The 19,374-nt window shown below is 47.4% G+C and overlaps 1 protein-coding gene across 1 annotated transcript in view; it reads left to right on the forward strand.

The window, feature by feature from the left end:
- The first annotated feature begins 3,288 nt into the window (after window positions 1-3,288).
- PNPLA2 (patatin like phospholipase domain containing 2) overlaps window positions 3,289-19,374 on the forward strand; it is a 31,304-nt gene continuing 15,218 nt past the window's right edge. The window contains exon 1 of the mRNA XM_069803534.1: window positions 3,289-3,674. Coding sequence (XP_069659635.1) covers window positions 3,488-3,674 — 187 coding nt within the window. The 5' untranslated portion in view covers window positions 3,289-3,487. The remainder of the gene's footprint in view (window positions 3,675-19,374) is intronic.

The following is a 19,374-nucleotide window of genomic DNA, read 5'->3' on the forward strand; positions in this document are numbered from 1 at the left end:
GAAATTATACTGGTAACTGATCATTACTAAATTGACGGTAGGGCAGAGTGATTTAGTCATAGGCTTGACATTGAAACACGTAAGCTTTCCTCACTGGGAAATTCTGTGCCATCTCAAATCAGCTCTGACTGAAAATCATTCCTTACAAACACCATGGGGCAGGGAGAGTGACATCTTTGCTACTTGGAAAGCAGGGAGAATGTCCTGGACACTACTGGAAAGTAATAAGCAATGGGTCCCTTGGGGCCACTGTCAAATTAACTGGTTTCACTCTTACTACTAAGGCCCAGTTTTGCAAGCCGCTACATGCTTGTACTCAGTAGGTTTTATTTACGTCGGGCAGAGACATCTGTAGTAGCTTTCCTAGAAGGAAAATTCAGTCCCAAGAGAGCAGGACAAGGGGACTGCTCCATTGCCTAAGGAGATGCTCCTATGAAGCAAGTCTCAAGTCTTTGACAAAGAATTATCTGATATATGCAAACATCACAGGTAAGAAAAAGACATCACAGTCAGGCTTTGCAGTGATGTTAATGGCACTCGTGTTGGGCTTCATGACCTATGCCCCAGTCTTGCTGACTACAGGCCACAATACTAGAGTAACATGCTGAAGACAACAGTGTAACAGGCTGCTGCTCAGCTTCCCTTTAAAATTAATTCCCATTGGCCATCAACAACCAAGGTCTTACCTGAAAAAACAAACAGAGGTTGTTTGCTTGTATGTTATTATCTCATATGTACTAACTGCTCACCATTCATTAGACTGGAAAACAAATGCAACAAAGGGAGATTGCATGAGAAGCTGTCTCGGTGGCATCACAACATGCAAGGGCACAAATGAACTTGCAGTATTCTGATAGGACTTTGATACACATGAAAAGCTGCCATGTAAATCTTGCTGACCTGGTTTACTGCAGGATTATGAGCAATTGCAGAATTATGGCAGTGCTTTCTTATTGAGAAGAAAAAGATTAGTTTGGGGGGATAATTTATTTTTGAGAAAAACAGTTGTTTGCCAGCCTGTTAGTGCCAGTACCCAGGCGGCATTCTGCAAGAGATTACTGTTCACATGGTTTATTTCATTAACCTGTTTCAACAGGGCAGCATTAACTTCCTCAAACAGGTAACTTTGAGGGTCAAGGCAGAGTGATATAAACAACTCAGAATGAGCTTGCTGTTGAGAAATCAAGTGAAACTAACCCCAGCATTGTCACAGCATTGTTGTTTCTATTTTCCAGACATAGTAGGAACCTTAAAGTTTGTGAAATGCTTGAAAAAGAGGAAGTAGCATTGGCTGGAGAATGAAGCTGTTCTTGTGGTTACAAGTGTTAGGGAGGTATCTGCAAACAAGGTTCAGTATTCAGTTTTGCCAGATTTCCGCTAAAGTCACAGCCCATTGACTAGTTCTTCTGCAGCACGATCCTTGGTCTAGAAAACGCAAGAGACAATGCTTTCTTTGTGTTTGGCTATATGGAAATACCTTTCTGTGTCACCAGAAGCATGGGGTGAAAGCACTATGATTGTCTTGGTGTCAAGGGCCATTAAGAGGGTCAAGGCACAGATGTGCCAATGCTCACCTCTTCAGGTGAAGGAGATGAGGGCTGACAAGGGTTATGTAATCACATCAAACTTAAGGGAGGAAGGAAATTACAAAAGCAAGTAGAGGTATAAGAGGAAGGGAAGGAAGGGTGGGTATAGGGCATAAACAGAGGACTTGAGATTGGGGTTAGTTCTTTAGGTGATCCAGGATGGAGCTAGTATGTATCAAGGGCAGTTCCTGGCAGCTCAGTGAGGTGGTGGGCTCCACGGTAGGACATGGAAGAAAGATAAGGCTTGACTCCTGCCTGTCTGATGGAAGGAAAGCGCAAATGTTTAATGAAAAAGCACTCTGTAGGGGCTGGAGTATGTGGCCTAACTTGAGCTCAAATATTTGATTTATATAAGGGTTACTTGCTGAGTTTGGTTGCTTCAGTCAGCTGTGAGGCAGTAGAGAGCTGTTCTTAACAACCTGGATGGCCCCTCTGTGGGGAGGGTACCAGCCTCCCATGTATCCTGTGAAAGGACATTTGGAGTGGAAGGAACAGGAGAGGGGCTACTTGGATGACCGCCACTAATGTAACTGGTGAAATTCCTGTGGGGAGGAAGGCCTAGTTCTGCTTAGTTTGAGAGCTGTTAAGGACAGGTATAACAAGTGTCCCAAATGAGAAACTTCTGACCAGTTATAAGAAAACTAATGCAAATAGATTTATGCCACTAAGAATTAAGCCTTTTTTTAAAAAACTTCGGTAGAAAGTGCTTTTGCCCCATGTTGAGTCTATTGAAAAACTACTTAAGCTTTTTGTTTTGTATCCCCCAAACCTCCCTCCTGCTCACCTTGCTTCCTCGCTTCGAGTTGAGCAGCTGCTTCTCTTGCTATGCTGATCCTTTTGATGTCCCTGTAAACTTTCACACTTATCTAATTGTTTGAATGAATAGTCTGTATTGTTTATGACAAGCGGATCTTTCCAGCTTCTGAAGTCTATTTTGATTTAATAGCACTGGCCTCTCACCCAGTGCTGCTCTGTGGCGAGTTGATATGCTGTGGGCTTGCCTGTCCTCAGAGCTTCTGCAGAAGGACTACTGAAAATTGTGGTTGCCCTGACCAAAGGTAAGCATTTTGGTGAGCTTAGAGGCATGTAGAGAAAACTGTTAAGAGAAGGGTAGCAAAGGTAAGCAACCAGGTGTATTTTGGTGAGTTTAGAGGCAGAGAAAGCTGTTAAGAGAGAGGGGTTGCCTTTCTCTCTGTTCTTGCACTATGCCTGTGCTGAGCCTTGCCTCCATCTGGCTCCCCAGCTTTTTATGAAAGGAGAAAGCTTTTCCCTTCCTCTCACGTTTTCTGCCCCTCTCCCGAAAAACAAAGGACTCTACCTGCAGGAAACGCCAAGAACTTGGGAGCAGAGGCCTCCAAGAGCAAGCATGTTTTGTGGGGGGAAGACAGGCTGCTGCCCCGGTACACGGCAAGGCTTGGGGTGCTTGTGAGGAGCTGTAATCCTCTCCTTTCCCCCTCGCTCCTCGAAGGAACGGGCTTAGCCTCTGCCGCTGAAGGGAGGAGGCGGTGGTACGGCTGCTGCGCTTCACCGGGCGGCGAAAAACCGCAATGCCCACAGGGCCCGGCCTCCCTGGGCTGAGGGGGGGGTCACCGGAGGAAGGGTTGGAAGGCGGGGCCGGGAGCTTCCCGCCCTCGGCCGGCGGAGGGGCGATGCCACCGCCCCTCAGCTCGGCCCCTCCGCCGGCCGGGGGCAGGGCCGGGGCCGCCTCATATAAGCTCGGCGGCTGCCAGCAGCAACCCAGCGGCAAAGGTCGCCGTGCTAGTGACTGTCTACTTCCGCAGCAGCGACTCGCGGCTCTCTTCCTCCGTCCCGCCCGCTCCGGGGCGGTGTGATGTGAGAGGAACCCCGCGGCTTCCCCTCCTCCCCCCCGCAACCCCTGCTTTCAGCGGGGCGCGGAAGCCATGTTCCCCCCAGACTCCACCTGGAATATCTCCTTCGCCGGCTGCGGCTTCCTGGGTGTCTACCACGTCGGGGTAGCCAGCTGCCTGCAGGAACATGCCCCGTTCCTCGTCGCCAACGCCAGGAAGGTCTACGGCGCCTCAGCCGGGGCGCTCACCGCCACCGCCCTCGTCAGCGGCGCCTGCCTCGGTAAGCGCGGGGCGGGCGAGGAGCCCTCGGCGCCCGCGGGCGGCCCGGGGCCGGCCTGAGGTGCCGGCGCTGTCACAGCGAGGCCAGCCGGCTGCCAGAGCCGAGCGCTCCTTCCAGTCTTGCCTTCGTTGTGAGGAATTCTTTTGAATTAGAACAGCAGTGGGGGGGAATGGTGGTGGAAATAGCGCTCCGCCGTCCCCCTCCTTCCCAACTGCGTGCGGCGCTTTGTTTTTAATACTTTACCTCAGTATTCACACCCGGTTCCTCGCGGGTGGCGTCCGAGAGGGTGTCGGAGGCACCTCGGCCCCGTCAGGCCGTGAAGAACAGGTCCGAAATGGGCACCTGGCTCCCGTGGGATGGAGGGTGGGTGAGTGGGTGCCGCTGTGCCCTGCAGCGCAGGTGTCTCCAGAGGGGACCGCTGCCCCATGTCAAGAAGGTATTAAGTCCTCGTTTTGATCCCCACCGTAGGGAAGTGGACTTGGGGTTCGGTTCTTGGGTTTGGCTTGCTTGAATGTGGGGCTGTTGGTGAGGAGAGGAGCTGTCCTCTCGCCGTGTGGGTGCCAGCTCTTAGTGGCTGCAAATGGGAGGCGAAGCAGCTGGAGATGGAGACGTCAGGCAGGGTGTTGAGTGTACGGATTAGAGTTGAACTCTGAGTAACTAGGAAATCTCTCTTTATTCTTTCTTAGCGTCTTTATTTCTGGAAGAGGGTTATTCCTTGGGGTGTAGGGCACTGGGAAATTTTACTGCCCTCTGCAAGAGCTTCATCACCAGTTTAGCTAGATATTACCTCTGTTTTCAAGTTACAGAAGAAACCTTAAAAAGTTATCTGTGAAGCAGGCACACAAGGTAGTCTGTCCCTGCTTAGGGTATGTCTGGGAAACAGCTGAAGAGAATGGTGTGTGGTGCTTCCTGGTTTTTTTTTCTGTTTTGATGTTTAGCCATTTTGCTTATGGGGGAAAAGTAAACAAACACACGCTAGAGTCTGTACTTGGAAGCTTTTATTTTGAGGAAAAAAAATGCAGAAAAGTATCTTAAACTTGAAAGGGGAATGTGGTGTGAGAGAATCAGGTATACCTGTTTAGTCTCAGAGAATTACAAGCCTCTCCTAGAGCCAAGTGAAACCAGAGCTGTTTACTGCTTGGACTCCTCTCACCTTGATCACAGGTGTCTTTCCACGTCACTCCCTGTTCTTTGGGGAGAGGTAGAGTTTTGAGATGTAGCCTTCAGGTAGCAAAAGTTAGCTTTTTCTGTGTAGTTTCATCTGAATTTTCTCCCTCCTTAGCATTTTGTTTACAGAAATGCCCAATGAAGTGTAACCGTTGCTTCTGGAGCTTGATGGGAAGCTCTTAACAGCTGTTCAAACCCCAGCCTGGGATCTCAAAGGCTGTAGTCATGCCATGGAACCAGCTTTTATCATGGACAAGGGAAAAGGCCTTCTCTAATCCCTTTTCCTTCAGGGATCCATTTGCTGATAGCTGCCAGGGATTTGGTTGCTTTACTTGCTGTTGCTTCTGTTGGAAGAAATGGCTGCCCAGTTAGTTCCCTGGCTTGGGTGGTCCCTGTGCCACTCGGAAGTATGGCATAAACATGAGACAGGGTGGCGGTAGTGCCCAAACCCTTTGCCTTGCTCAGATGCCATTATAGTGCTGAGCAAGTCTGTTATCATGTCTACCTTGTTGTTGCTATTTATATGTCCTGAGCATCCACGGTGTGATAGGCATTGCCTTCAGAGAGTTACCCAGCCTGGTAGAGAGCTTTCTGTGAATCGGGATTAGTATAGGTTTTCCTGCTCCCTATGAGGTACAAGGGGAGGCATGATAAAGAGGACTGAGTTACGGGTGACCTTCTAGGCAGCATTCACCTCCCTCCTGAAAGAGGGCAAACCATGCTGTTTAAAGCCAGCCAAGGCTTGGATCTTGTGTTTTTAAATTCTGTCTGAAGTTTGACTTTTCTGGGATACTTTTCTTTTGACTCTGCTTGTGTGGCTGGCATATATATATCTTGGGTAGAGAGCAGCTCTAAGGCAACAGAGCTGACTTCTGGAAGTAAAAGCAAACGGGGTGCTTGGTTGGGGCATGGCATCACTGCACTTTGTCCCTGTCGTAAACTCTCCTGACAGTGCAGATTCCAGGCTGAGGTCCAGGGTTTAGAATGAAATCATAAGGAAGAAGGGGACGGTGGCAGAAGGTACAGTGGCAGCCTGTACTAGGAGAGCAGTTCATCCTAGTACAGGCTGTTGTAGGATACCAAGTATCTGTGTTTGTCATGCAGCTGGTTTCTCTCTGAGAGCAAGTGTAATAGCCCATGGGCTTTGAAGCTTATGGCAACTGCTGCCCTGCACTGTCTGTTGCCCTGTCCATCAAATTGAAATGCTAAATAGTGTGTCTTGGTGGATGACAAGCAGAGTGGAATTTTGCAGAAGCCTTGTTTATTTGGCTGTGTGTAGATAAGGCTAGTGCCTTCAAGCATCTGTACGTGGCTCTGAACTCAATGAGACTCTACTGTGCAAAGAGATATACTTCCTGGGGAGGAGTGGAAAAACCTCTTCCTTTGGGGTTTTTCTTTGGTTCTGATCCTTTGAGACCCTGATCAGAGAGAACAGGAATTTTCCTGGACTTCGGAGTGTAAGATCCCACTTAGTGGTTTCTTTTCCAGCTTTTTCCTTCTGGCCTTTGCACCTGTTCAGCTTGCCTCTGAGCTGATCCTGCCTTCTCCCCGAACTAAGACTATGCTGTCGTCATTTGTATATGGCAGTAAGGCTTCACTATGGGCTAACACTGAACTGAAAGCCCTGACTAAATGATATGCAGCCTTGAGAGCTCCCTGTGGGCTTCAAAGGTGCATTTGAGAATACCAAATAAAACAGCACTGGGCATGCATATTAGCTAGGCAGAGAACCTTATAAAAAAGAGGCCAGGAGGTATTTATGGTCTAATATGACCTCACCTAGCTCTTGTTAAGCACTTTACCATTAAGGTGCAGGGATCTTGGATTTATTCTCCAGTGGTATTTTTTTTAAATAGTGGTATTGTCCCACATCTGAGGTGCTCTCTCCAGCTTTGAGATTATTCTGTTCACTGGCATGAAAAAGCATTGCTATTTTTCCACTAGAATAATCTGTATGGCTATCAGGGTGCATCAGGCAAAGTCTCACATGTTTATGAGTGACTTGATTGTGCATACTGCAGTGTTGTAGCATGAATCACTTTTTGTCCTGAGGGTTTCCTGGGAAATGGCCTTCTGTCATGCCTGTGTCTTCTCTTGGGGCTGTTGGAGTCCAGCACACCAGGAAAAGCACCTTCATATGCCAATGCCTTTTGTGCGGGCTTTGCAGTCTCCTCCTTATGTGTACCTCAAATCCTTCACAGATTCCAGGCCTGGAGCTCTGAGGATGCTTACCTGTCTGAATAAATCCTTAAGTCACTGGCCTGGATGAGTAAAACTGGCTTATGTGACATGATGAGACTGTCCTTTTTCAGTCACAAGTAATGCTAAAATGCAGCTACTGTTGGATTCTTAAAGCTTAAATACAGAGTAGGGGATATATTTTTGTTAACGATCTTGAATCATCTCACTCTGGTAAGCTATATGGGATTTGGGGTGCCTGCTTTGGAAGTGTAGCAGCCTGGATGGATGATGGAATGTGAACCTGTAATTGCTGAAAAACTGTTTTTGAGCTGATGCTAAGGTCCCAGACTGTGCTTGTGACTCATAGTTAACCAACAGCATTTCATTTGTCTGTGTAGCATGTGAATATTATCTTATACAGCTTTCATCTGAGGGTGGGTTGGAACTGCTAAATTGCTGCTTTTTTGGGGGGAGGAGGTGGGCTCTGCTGTCAGAAGCAAAGCCAGCTATCAAATGCCTGTCTGTGGGAGTTAGCTGTTCTCCTAAAGCATGACAATTTCAGCAGAAAATGATAAAGCAAGCTGAGGGGATGCTTCTAGTACTAAGAATACAGAGAGGAGGCCATATACCTACTAGATTGAGTAGCGTTGTTTGGGGTGTTTGTTGGAGAGCTCTTCTTGGGTTGTTTACGGGATTTATTTATTTATTTTTAACTAGGATCTTAGCCAGGACTCTCTCAGGCTTGACCTGAGATGAAGTAGCAGTTATGTGACATTCAGGTTTCCTTGTCAGCTGTCACCATGTGACCACCAGGAAATACGCTGCTGAACTGTATAGACTTTTTCCATTGAGTAGCAGGAGGAAAAAAAACCCAACAAACCAAACCCTTTCTTACCTTTTGAAATTGAGATAAAGAACGATAGCAGCATCTTAAATGTTGTGCTCCTGAAATTTGATTATGTGCATGCAAAGACTTAAGGGCTGGTCACAGAGATTATTTTTTCTCTGTGTGTGGAGTCCAAGACCAAATCCCAGATTGAAAGAGGGAAATAAATCAGCTTAGTCTCTATGGAGTCCTCAGAGCAATGCCAGTTTATGCTGGCCAAAGCATGAATCATGAAGCTTATCCTAGGACAAGTATGTATGATGCTGTCTTGTGTGGCTGTGTGAAGAGATCTGTAGATCTCCCCAGGTACAGGAAGGAAAGCTTCATAGCATCTGTGGCCTCTCAAAACTTGAGTCCCTCCCTGCACAGGAGATTGTCATTTGTATCTCCTGCAGAGGCCCTAGCTGGGGAAAAAGTTGTTGAGCTCAGCAGGCCCAGCCCAGCCAATGGAAGGAGAGGCACCCTTATGTACATACATGGAGATGTGGATGTAATTCATGGGGCACCTCCTGGCACTCCCTGGAAGTGGTAAAGCTGCTGCTTCTTCCTCTGGTGGAAAGGAGAGGTGGGTAGGGGAATGTTCTGTGCTGACATAGTTGGGAATGTTCACTGGTCTGGTGGAGAAGCTGCTGTGCCTGGATGAGTGCCGTCAGCAGTCACAGGGCTGCAGACTCTGGTGTCCGCATGAGTGAGCTGGCAGCCAAGCAGCCAGAGCACCCTGCAATACCTTTTGCTGGGAGGGAGAGAGCTTGTTCCTATTGTCTGCCTGGGTCTAATAAGGAAGTTCCTGTGAGGAAAGGTGCTCTTGCAGGCATCGTGTTGGATGAGTGCAAGGGAAGCCAAGTAGCCACTTTTAGCAAAAAACATAGTTGTAGCAATGCATGTGTTTATTCTTTTGTCACCTGACATAGACAGCTACAGGACATGCAGGCAGAGCAGCTTGGTGCCCAGCCTTTCTCTGTCAGCCACAACAACAGCTGTGCAGTCTCAGTGGCAACAGCACAAGCAGTCTTTGCATGGTCATTCTGACCCATAATTTCAGCATCTCTCTTGAACTTGTAGCATGTCCAGGCTGTTCCACTTCTTTCTGCCTCTTATCTCCCAAAACTCTTCAAGGCACCTCCAAGTCCTCCCTGTAAAATATGAGATTACGTTTGGAAGTTGAGTTTAGTCCTGATAAATCAAAAACCTTCCTCAGGTTCCTTCCAGGTCCAAACTCCTGCTGCTGTAGTGGTTACAGCAGCTCTGCCTGCATGTCTGGTAGCTGATGGTGTTTGTTTTCTGTCTGTCAGAGGGCTGCGCTGCCTTCCAGCACAGCGGGCTTGGGAATGACTGTAGTCCGATGCTAGCCCCCTCCCTGCTCGCTCTCGGTTTCTCCAAGTTTCCCTCTATGCCCTCCATGAAGCAGGGATGAAATGTTCATTGGCTTGGCTGGAGAGGATTTTCAACTCTGTGCTTGCTTTGTACTGTACTTGAAGAGGACCATGCAAGGGCTGGAGAAATGGTAATTTGGTCAGTATTCCTTCTTTCCAGAGCTGGGAATGGACAAGCCTCCTAATTCCAGGGCCTTTGCAAAAGCTCAGAAATCTCCTCCTCCAAGGAGCAGTGTGAGCAGGTGACTCCTGTCCACCTTGCTCTCCATGAGGCAAACCCTGCTGCTGGCTGGATTCCAAGCTGGCAACCACTTTCCCATTGAGTCCTCTGCACTTCTACACTTCCAATGCCCAGCTCTAATACTTGGCCTCTTTCTTTCTGCTAAATGTTCCTGAGACTTGAGGTGAAAGTCAGGATGTGCCTTCAAGAGTCTAGGAGTTGAGGGAGCCCATGTATGTGTATTTGCCTTGGGCTCTTTCTTGTCAGGCAGGCATAAGGCACCAGAGAGAGTAAGCTGGTGAAAAGGAGGGGTAGAGGAAATGACTCCATGCAGAAGGCCCTAAATAATTCTATGTCCTTGGGAAAAGGCAGAATGTGTCCTGGAAGTGATAGGGTCTGGGGCAGTAAAAAATCCCTTCCAAGGAGCGCATAGAAGGGAAGGAATTGGTGAGCCTGGGAGTGTAGAAAAGATGCTGGAGATTGTTGTAGCTCTGCCTGTTGTAGCTACAAAGGCCGAAGGAAGAGAGGAGAGAGTTTGGCACTTGCAATACAATAGCTGCTTGTGACAGGCCTGATCCTGTCCCTGGGGTTGTGCTGATCTGTAGTACAGTGTGGCTGGGAGAGCTGCCTTCAGTGTTCTGGAGAAAGGGACTCTTCCCCAGCTGAAAGGCTCAGAGCAAGCCAAGCTCCATGCGATCCCAGTGGTGATGAGTCTGGACGGATGGCATGCACTTTGTTCTTGGTGCTTGGGATACATCAGGTGTAGAAGCTGGTAGTTTTACTAGAACCCAGGGCTTTGTGCTGCCTTCTGGCACTTGCCCAGACCTGAAATTGTGGTGCTTTCTGGTACAGATAAAGACCAAATCTACATTGATGGCTTCTGTCTGAAAAGTCCTCTGGAATCGGCAAGCTTCATGAAGTGCCTTTTGCAGCTGTTTCCCAGGCTTTTGGCTGTACTGTGCTTGGAGGATTTCTTATGAGAAAGAACCATTCTCTTCCTCTTCATACACTGCAGTTTGTTTGGATGGATACTGGTTTTGGAAGACTTTTGGGTTACGGTTTAAAGAATTGAGTACCATTTTAGCATTGGAGGCTCTGGCAGTGTCTCTGAGCTGCCACTCCTGTGGATTATCTAGTGTAGCATCCTGAAATAGAGGTGGTGGCATCTGAGGGTGTAAATGAATTAGGGAGCCCTTTACATAAGTTAATAGCAAGAGCTGCTCTTGCCAGCTTCATTGAATGCTGCTGATTCAGGGCTGGGTCTGGCAAAAAAATTATTCCAGTGTATCATGGAGGCAGGGTGTGGATTCAGGCTGCCATAGTTATGTGATGGATGGAGAAAGTTAGAGCCCTGTTCTTCAGAGTGGATTATCGGCACAGGGAGAGTTACACTGATTTATCTAGCCCAGAGTTCTTATATAGTGGGATTGGTAAAAACTTCTTTATGGGAACAAACATTTAACTACTAGCCATAGTTCATTCTGTGTGTGTGTGAGCTTCAGGTGGACTTTGCTACATCTGTCTTGCTGGTCTCCTTGCTTGTGCACTGCTCAGCCTTGTGGGAAGGATTGAGCAGAGGCTCTTCCCTTGCAGGGGTCTGTGCAACCCTCTGTGAGTATCTCCTGTCCTGCTCATGTGGTTGTTTTCAGAACCCCAGTCATCTTGATGCCTGGGATTTGTGGCTCAGGGACCACTGTTGATGTCCGTGGAAGAAAGTTAACATCAGTCTCCAGATATTCTTGTGTCATGGCTCTCAAGGAATGAAGACTGCCTTGTGGTCTGCCTGAAGTTGCGTCCCACATAAGCTGCTTCATCAAAATGAGATTCCTTCTAGAGCCAAATGCCCCTGCCTCTCTTCTGAGGACGACTTTGAAATGAAGCTTCTCATTTTAATTCCTTGCTGGAGCCTGCTCCGCTCATGCCGTGGCTAGTGGGGAAGAGTTCAGGGGTGTAAGGTGACGCCTAGCATGCCTGTGTGAGATGGAAGGGCGAAGCAGGCACAGCAAGCAGCATGCTTGCAGGTGCATGGGGAGGTGCTCGGCATGGATTTGAGTAGTTGGCTAGCTGTGCAAGCATGAGGGAGCTGGGCATGATGCAGGCTGAGGGCCAGTGGAAGACTTCAGGGCTATTCCTTTCATTCTGTGCCAGGGTGTTAGTAGCCACGCAAGTGTACAGTGGGAAAGGATGGGGAGAAAGGAGACTGGCTGCTCTTTTCTGCATGATAGAGCTAGCCCTACCTCTGTTAACATCTCTGGTGAACACAAAACAATTGCTGCCTGCAAGCATGCAGGAGACCATTCAGCAGGGGTTTGACTGAAAGCCACCAAAAGCTGTGGGGGGGCCTTGCTTTGGTGTTCATGAGCCCACTGAGGGTACAGGCTAGTGTGTGATAAAGCTGAAGGGGATGCTGGAGCGGCAGCTATTTCTTCAGGCTCTGGAAATAGAAATGATGACTGCTCACTCCACTTTTTGTCTTTGTGGATCTGTGGTGCATATGCCTGGCAAAGGTATCTACTGTCCTGTAGCACTATCTCTCTTTTTCCGAAGCATCTTGCCTCTAGTGATACCTCCCATGTGAAGTGAAAACAGTGCACTCTTTCTCGAGGTTTGTGGTGCTATTCTGCAAACTGACTCTGAGAAGCGAGTATGGAGTGTGTGTGTAACATTGTGCATGTGGGTAAGACTTGATCGTTCTGCACCAGTTCAGAATAAAAACCACTGGAGGCTTTTTGTGTTAGTGGTTTTCACTCGGATGAATAAAGCGAGAGTTGGATGTGGTTCCACTTCTGCCTCTGTGCAGGGCAAAGGAGAAAGGCAATTTCACATTATTACAACATGTTTTTTGGTCTGTTTATCCCCTCTGCTAGCTTTCTCTCGCTGAGTACTTGCTTTTAAAAAAAAATTACCCCAAACCCAGCATTGCTTTGGATCAGAGTGAGCAGCAGGGATTTGAGCTGCACCTTCTCTTACTCTGTGAATCCCCCTTTCTTGTCACCCCATGCAATTTGGGTTGCACTAGAGTGTTGACAGGGATTGGTGGATGGATGAGGACAGGACATGGCTTTCAGTGCAGTTTGCCTGGGCTCCTGTGCAACTTTTCCTTTTCATGAGCTGTTAGAACATTTAATTTCTCTCTAATGCAATGAACAGAAATGCAGCATTAAGCCTTATATTAGGGAATTACAGTGGAGAAAGGTGAGGCTTGTGGGGATTGCTGTTGTGGTTGTGACAGAGGATGATCCTGGCTGTCTGCCTGAACTGAGCTGCCTCTTGGCCTTCCTATTGATTGTTTTGCAGGAGCAGCTGTGCTGTTTTCTGATTTTTTGTTGCAAAAATAAACATTCCTGTCCTGGCCGCAGAAACAAAGTGGGCCTCAGCTTGGAGAACATCAGTCGCCTGGTGAGGGTCTGGTGTGCCAACCCTACATTAAGTCTGGTGCAAGGGTTTAGGTTAGAGACGTAATCAAGCCTGGCAGCTCTTGTGCCTGTTCTCCAAAAGCCTTTTTGCTTCTGTACAAAGCAGAGCAACCTGCCTTAAGGTGAGATGAGGCATGAATTGTGCATCTGCGCTTTGGCTTGCATGAGGGTCCTACCCTGTAGGTACCAATGGGCAGACAGGCGGGCAACAGTCACTGTGGGCTGCCTGGTGAGCTGCTCTGTGCAAGAGGAAAAAACATGGGCAACTTAAAAGCAGATCTCCTTAAGCTCCCTGTATCCAGGACGTGACAATAGTTCTGGTTCATCTGTTAACTGGTATCTAGAGCACACAAAATAACCATCTCTCTTGGCTCAAAGGGGGAAAATGGCTCCTTTTGGTTTGGCTTTTTTTAAACAGCTGAAGTGACCAACAGCTTTTTGCCTTTTTCCCAAATTTTACTTGAAATAGAAGAGCAAACATTTTGGGGACAAACATCTTAATAAGAGGGAGGCTTCTGGCTCTGAAGCAGTTGCAGGTGATCTGGATTTATTTAGCTCTCCTGCTGCAGGCTGTGTCTTGGCACTGTTTGTGTCTAGACTTTGCAATGCTCAGTGCTGAGAATCTGGGCCAGAAAGTGTTATGGGCTGAGCCCTTCCTTCAGCATTTGCCTCTGGCTGGGAGAGCTGGCCCTACTTGAAAAGCTGTCTTTTCCTCTTGGTGTTTCCACCTGCCCCACCTGTAAGGTCAGAATAGGTGTTGCTTACCATAGTCTGATAGGGATTCCTAGGAGTTACTCCATTACGGTGTGTATCAGTGCTCCTCACCTTTCAGCAAAGGGGGAGAAAGATTGTTATTTACAGCCAGTGGCCAGGCTTTCTAAGAAATCTGTTTTGCAAAAGCAGTTGCTTGTTGAGCTTAGGGGTTAAATCCCTGCACAGAGCCCCTGTTGGGAAGGGTTACCTGCCACAGGGAACAGCTGGTTGAGCAGTAGGGCTGTCTGCAGACTGAGTGGGTATGTGTTGTGTGGTGAGTTGTGTTTGCTACCTATGTATCACCAAAAAGAAAAAGAAAAGCTTCCTTCCTGTATCTCTTATCTGGAGCCAAGTCAGCTGAGCTGTTTCTTATCTGATGGCAAAATAGTAGGAGAGAAGGATTGAGTGAAAACCTTAAAATAAATATAAATTAAATATACCTCGGAACAACAAAAGTTAGGGAAGTCCCAGAAGAACAGCTTGTTCTGGTATGTGGAATTTCTCAATATTACTGGCTTACAGGAAGATGTGCACAGATGTGAAAAGAATTGTTGCCTTTAAAGGCTCCACTGCCAGCTGCCATCCCCTAGCCTCAAATGTTTGAAAATGGGCGGATTTTCTTTGTGTTAAATAGTGGGAGTTATACAACTCCTGGCAAGTGAGGGATAGGCATCCTTTCCACACTCAGTGCTTTTAGGCATCTGTCCAGGATTTCACACTGAAATTAAAGAGCTGTCACCAGCTCTGGGGTACACCTATCACCTGAAGATGTCTTATAAGGGCAGATCATAAGACCTCACTCTCACTTTATTTCCTGCTGGCATGAATTTGTCTTTGAGTCCCCCTTTGACATCCATCCAGCCTCGCTGATAGGCAGTTGGAGAACATCTTGGGTCAGGTTCCTATTCAGGACAAGTTGGCCTTTGTTCAGCTTAGTTCAGCTGAAGGTCTGTCTGGTTCTTGCTCTCTTGGGACAACGAGTGGAAACCAGGTTGCTTCAGTGTGAGTGTGGGAAGAGGAATGGAAGTCCAGCCAAGCAGTGGAGTCTTTCACACACTGAGGTCACTGTGTACAAGAATTGGGGTTGTCCTTGGGTCACTGGCACGTTGCTATGCACTGTTTCTTGGGATGAATGAACGGGCACTTTCTGGCTACCTGTGAGGAAACATCCAGTAAAGTTCTCTGTTAATTATTTTCTAGATGTCAGCTTGCAAACTTTTCTTTCCGTGCCTCTTGTTTACAGCTTTAAGTTTTTGGGCTGTTGACAGAACTGTGTTATAATTAGGACTGTATCATCTCCTGGGGAGGGCCAGGCAGGAAAAGCATGTGCATTGCTTACTCTCAATATTCGGAGAAAGGCAGGTGCAGGAGCTGTGTGTGCTGAGCTGCACCAGCTTGGGGATTTGTGCCCAGGAAGAAAATGGGAAAGCTCTCCTGAAACCCATGCTCATCATTAGACACTGGCTTTTAGCTCTTCCATGGATGAGGTACAGCAACAGCTGAAATAGCAAGGGACAGGCAACCAAGCTAAATTAACCTTGAGGGAGATCATGCTAGTAAATTCCTTCTGACTCATCCTATTCCTAAATCCAGATCTGGACTGGGATCTACCAATGGAAGACATGAGAGCTCCAGTGATGCTCAGCAACCATCTGAGTTGAAAGCAAAGTGTGTTGATTGTAGTGAGGGACGCTTGCAGGGAGCATCTGTGCTGAGTATCACACAAACATCGCTCGAACAGATAGCTAAGCAGAATTTAAGCAGCTCCAGAATGAGGTCGCTGGTTACGGTACACAGGAGCTGGCTCCTGTCCTGAAAATCTTGCGGTCAAAATAGCTTGGTCATGCCATCCCAAACTAAAAAAGCATTGGACTCTCAAGGTGCTGGAGGAATGTCAAAAGCACCTGCACTTCCTTCTGCTAGCTGGCTTCCTTTCAAAGCTTTTGGTATTGGTGTGTGTGGCCAGTCTGGAGCTGGAGGTTGGGACTGAGGAGAGAGAGGAGTGGTGTGTGTTGCTGATGTGCAGGAAGGAGTCCATTGGAGTTTTTGTCAGTGTTGAATGAGAAGCAGGTTTAGCAAGGATCTGCACAGTTCCCAGCCTGCCCCATTAGTCCAGGTAAGGTATGGCATCTGCAGTCTGGGTGTGACCTCTCTGTCCATGCCTCCTACCAGCAGGGACAGGAGATGCTGTCCCTACATCCATCAACTGTCTGTGCCATCCTCTGTTCTCCATTCCTGTTGGAGAGCCTTTCTTTTAAGCTTGCATGCTGTTTACTGCTGCACTAGCCAGGGAGCAGGAATGTCCCTGGCACAGAGGGTGATCTTTGTGCTGATATGGAGCTCTTCCAGAGGGAGCTGCAGTGTCATGGGTGAGCCGCAGTCACAGGAGCTGCTGGGTGGAATGTCCAGAATGCCTGCCTCCCTCTTCAGCCTGCTCTGCTCCTATTTTTGTTTGTCTTAGGTTTTTTTTTTTTCCACTTGAAATACTTTATGGGTCAACTGTCCTTTTGCTGACTGGCAAATGGATATCAGTGTGGTCTAACGTCAACAGGAGAACGTCATGGTGCCCTTGGTGCAAAAGCCCTGCTGCTGAAGATGCAGGTCTGAAGAGGCTCTTCTTCCCCACTCATCACCCCTCCTGCCATAGGGTGTTTAACCTTTGCGATGGTCCTCATCCTTATGCACTGCACAGGCTTGAAGTAGTCTTTCTGTTTCACCTCAGAGCTCTTAGCTGTGCTTAAGGGTCTTCCAAGCAGCCTGGCTAACATCAGTTTTAGGTGATTGATCTTCAGCTCTTCTCCTTTTCTAGAGGCAGAGTAGCAGCAGGCTGCTGTGGCTGGAGGTGTTTGTATACAGTTATAAATATCATGTGCTGCTTGAATGCTTTTCAGGTTAGAGAAGGGTAGTTTAGGGGACGCAAGGCAGCAAAGACTTAGATACTGGGTTATTTTAGAGTCGACCGTGGCTGGTGGGGGTGAAAGCCAGTTCTTTAAGGGAATGATCTTGCTATGTCAATATGCTAATGTGAAGCTGGCTTGACATAGCTTAAAAATGAAATGCAAACTAGCAGCTGCCTTCAGGTCTTTTCCCATGGGTAACAGTAACTTGCCCCTTGTAGCCACTGCAGAAGGATCACAGGATGAACCAGCAGAGGTGGAGCAGCTGGTCTCCCTTGTCTGGCAAGGGACACGTTGGGGTGTTTTCAGGACACAGCTGTCTGATGCTCCTTTGCGTCATCACAACTGAAATTCAGATAAGGACGATGGCACTGCAGTACTCGGGTTCATGTATAACACTACCCACTGGGGCAGTGGTGGGGGCAGGGAAGAAAGGGTTATGGCTTTTCTAATGAAAATGGAATATTCCACATATTAATATAATTTTTAGAGGAATATTGACTTAGAAAATCTGTATAGGGAGAAGTGTTGAATTAAGAGGTTGGTGGGAGAAGAATGAAATGTTTTCTCAGAAAGCAATACCAACTATTAGGGATTGTCTCTGCTCCTTGGTACATACTTCAATAAGGGAAGAGGAACTTAATTTAGCTTTTTCACATGATCCTGTGTCCTGAATCGCCAGATCTATCAAAAACCATGGGAAACTTTTCTGCGGACTGGAATTGGCACTGGACTAGTCCTAGTAATAATTGACAGCTTCTGGCTGACCCCCATAGGTCTTGTCTCTCTTGACCACCTCTCATTCAGCTGTTCCCTCTGGCAGGCTGTGAGCAGAATTTGAGCTAGTTTTCCTGGAATAGCACTTCTAGTAGTAACAAAATTAAAACATCTCACCTCTTCTCTCTCCTCCCAAATGTATTTCCAAGACGACTTGCCATCTGTCATGGAACTAACTATGTAAACCTGAATTCTTTGGCTGAACTCTCAGCTAGCCTTATTTCCAGGAAAGCTGGTGGTGCTGCATATCACCCTTTGCCCCTTACTTCCCACAGAGCTGTTCTGCACTCAGCTTTGGTACAAGGCAGCCAGCAAGTCCAACAGAATCACACGTGCCCTTAAATTGAAATATCTCAGAAGCTCCTGTGTGTATGCATGTATGCACACATGTATTAAAAAAAAACCAAAACAAAAACCAACAACAAAAAAACCCAAAACAACAAACACCCAGAAAGTATTCAAAGAATGAAATTACTAATGAGCAATAATTCTTATTTTGTCGTCTTGGCTGTGAAATGGTGATAGAGCAGGCAGCTGCAACTGAACTCTCCCCTCAAGTGCTGAGACAATCTGTTTTTTGGCATAGTTAGGACTTCACTATTTTGTTTTTCTTAAAAAAACTTCCAGCTCACATTTTAGCTCAATCACAAGCTCAATTTAATTGCAGTTGTTTTCAGTACTGCTGTCAAATCTTTCTGCACACTGAGATGCCAAGTCTGAAAGCATCATTCTCTAAGCACTATCTCTTGGGTGACATCCACACACCCCCAGCATGGTGTTTGCACACAGGGTGAGCTGCAAACTCAACACCCACCCCGCTACTGTATTTTTCAGCTAAGCCAGCAACTAGTGCAGTGGAGTTTCCTGGGGTCGTGTGGCCAAGGTGCTGGGCTGGGATTCATATGGTTTTTGGCTTTGTTGCAATTTCTTTGTGTGTCTTTCCTCCCCTGGTCAGATGTGAAAGTGTCTTAGGGAACACTGAGTGCTAATGTCATGGTGCTGATAAAATGTAATTTCTGTGAGGCTGACTTCCTTCTTGTTGGGAAGGATGTTGAACCATGTGGCTACTATCTGGAACAGGCTGGGCTCAATGGCTTACTGCTAATTGAGTAAGTAAGATCAGAATTAGACTGCTAAACATTGCTCTAGGACAGAGCAAAAGACTGGGATTATAGTGCTAAAAATTGCTTCAGAGGGGGGAACTTGGATTTTCTCCTAAGTTGCTACCTCACAGTGCCTAAAATCCTGACCCCAGAGCCTCTGGTCATGTTCCAAGGGTCTGGTTCTGTGTGTACTTGAGCTACTGGTGTTGATGGGTTTCCTAAGCACAGAATCGCATTCCCAGGCTGTGTTGATGGGAAACATGTCACTGGCACACATGTATTGCAAAAGAGTGGGATGTGTCAACATAGCATTGAGGGTGTTGTTGCTCTTATCTTCATTATATTTGTTAACCCAGGTCTAACTTGGGTTCTTTCTTTCTGCTGCCTCCTTTCTGCAGTTGCAGGACTGGGTGGGAGAGCAAAATGGAGGGATTTCCAGTTGGCTTGAACTGGGATAGTCTTTCATCTTTCTCCAGGAACTGAACTTCAGTTTGATTGGAAAGAAGTCTGAATTTGTGAAAGCATGTCTCTTTTCTCCTGGTTTCTTTAATTCTTTCTCTCGCATTCTTCTTGCATGCATATTCCAGATGCCCCTGGGAGTGCAGTGATTGGCTGGTACTTAGAGGAACTGTTGACTTGTATCTCACCATGGCTAGGAGATGCATACAGAAGCAGCAGGCAGTGTGTGCAAAGGGCAGCATGCTGGGCACCAAGGCTTTGGCTTGGGTTGATGTTTTTGTTTTGTTTTCTTCCATCCCCCCTTTCCCACTGGAGAGCTCTGATGTTCTTGCCAGATTTGGCTCCTAGTGACAGTGAGATAATGGGCTTAGCAGATGCCTTCCCTTTTGCGCAGATGGGATGTCTCCTCTCTTCCAAACCCAGCTGGGTCACTGTGTGCAAGGGTAAAGCAGACATGCCTTCATGAGT

The sequence above is a fragment of the Haliaeetus albicilla genome, chromosome 16 (assembly GCF_947461875.1).
Source record: "Haliaeetus albicilla chromosome 16, bHalAlb1.1, whole genome shotgun sequence".
Taxonomy (NCBI): Eukaryota; Metazoa; Chordata; class Aves; order Accipitriformes; family Accipitridae; genus Haliaeetus; species Haliaeetus albicilla.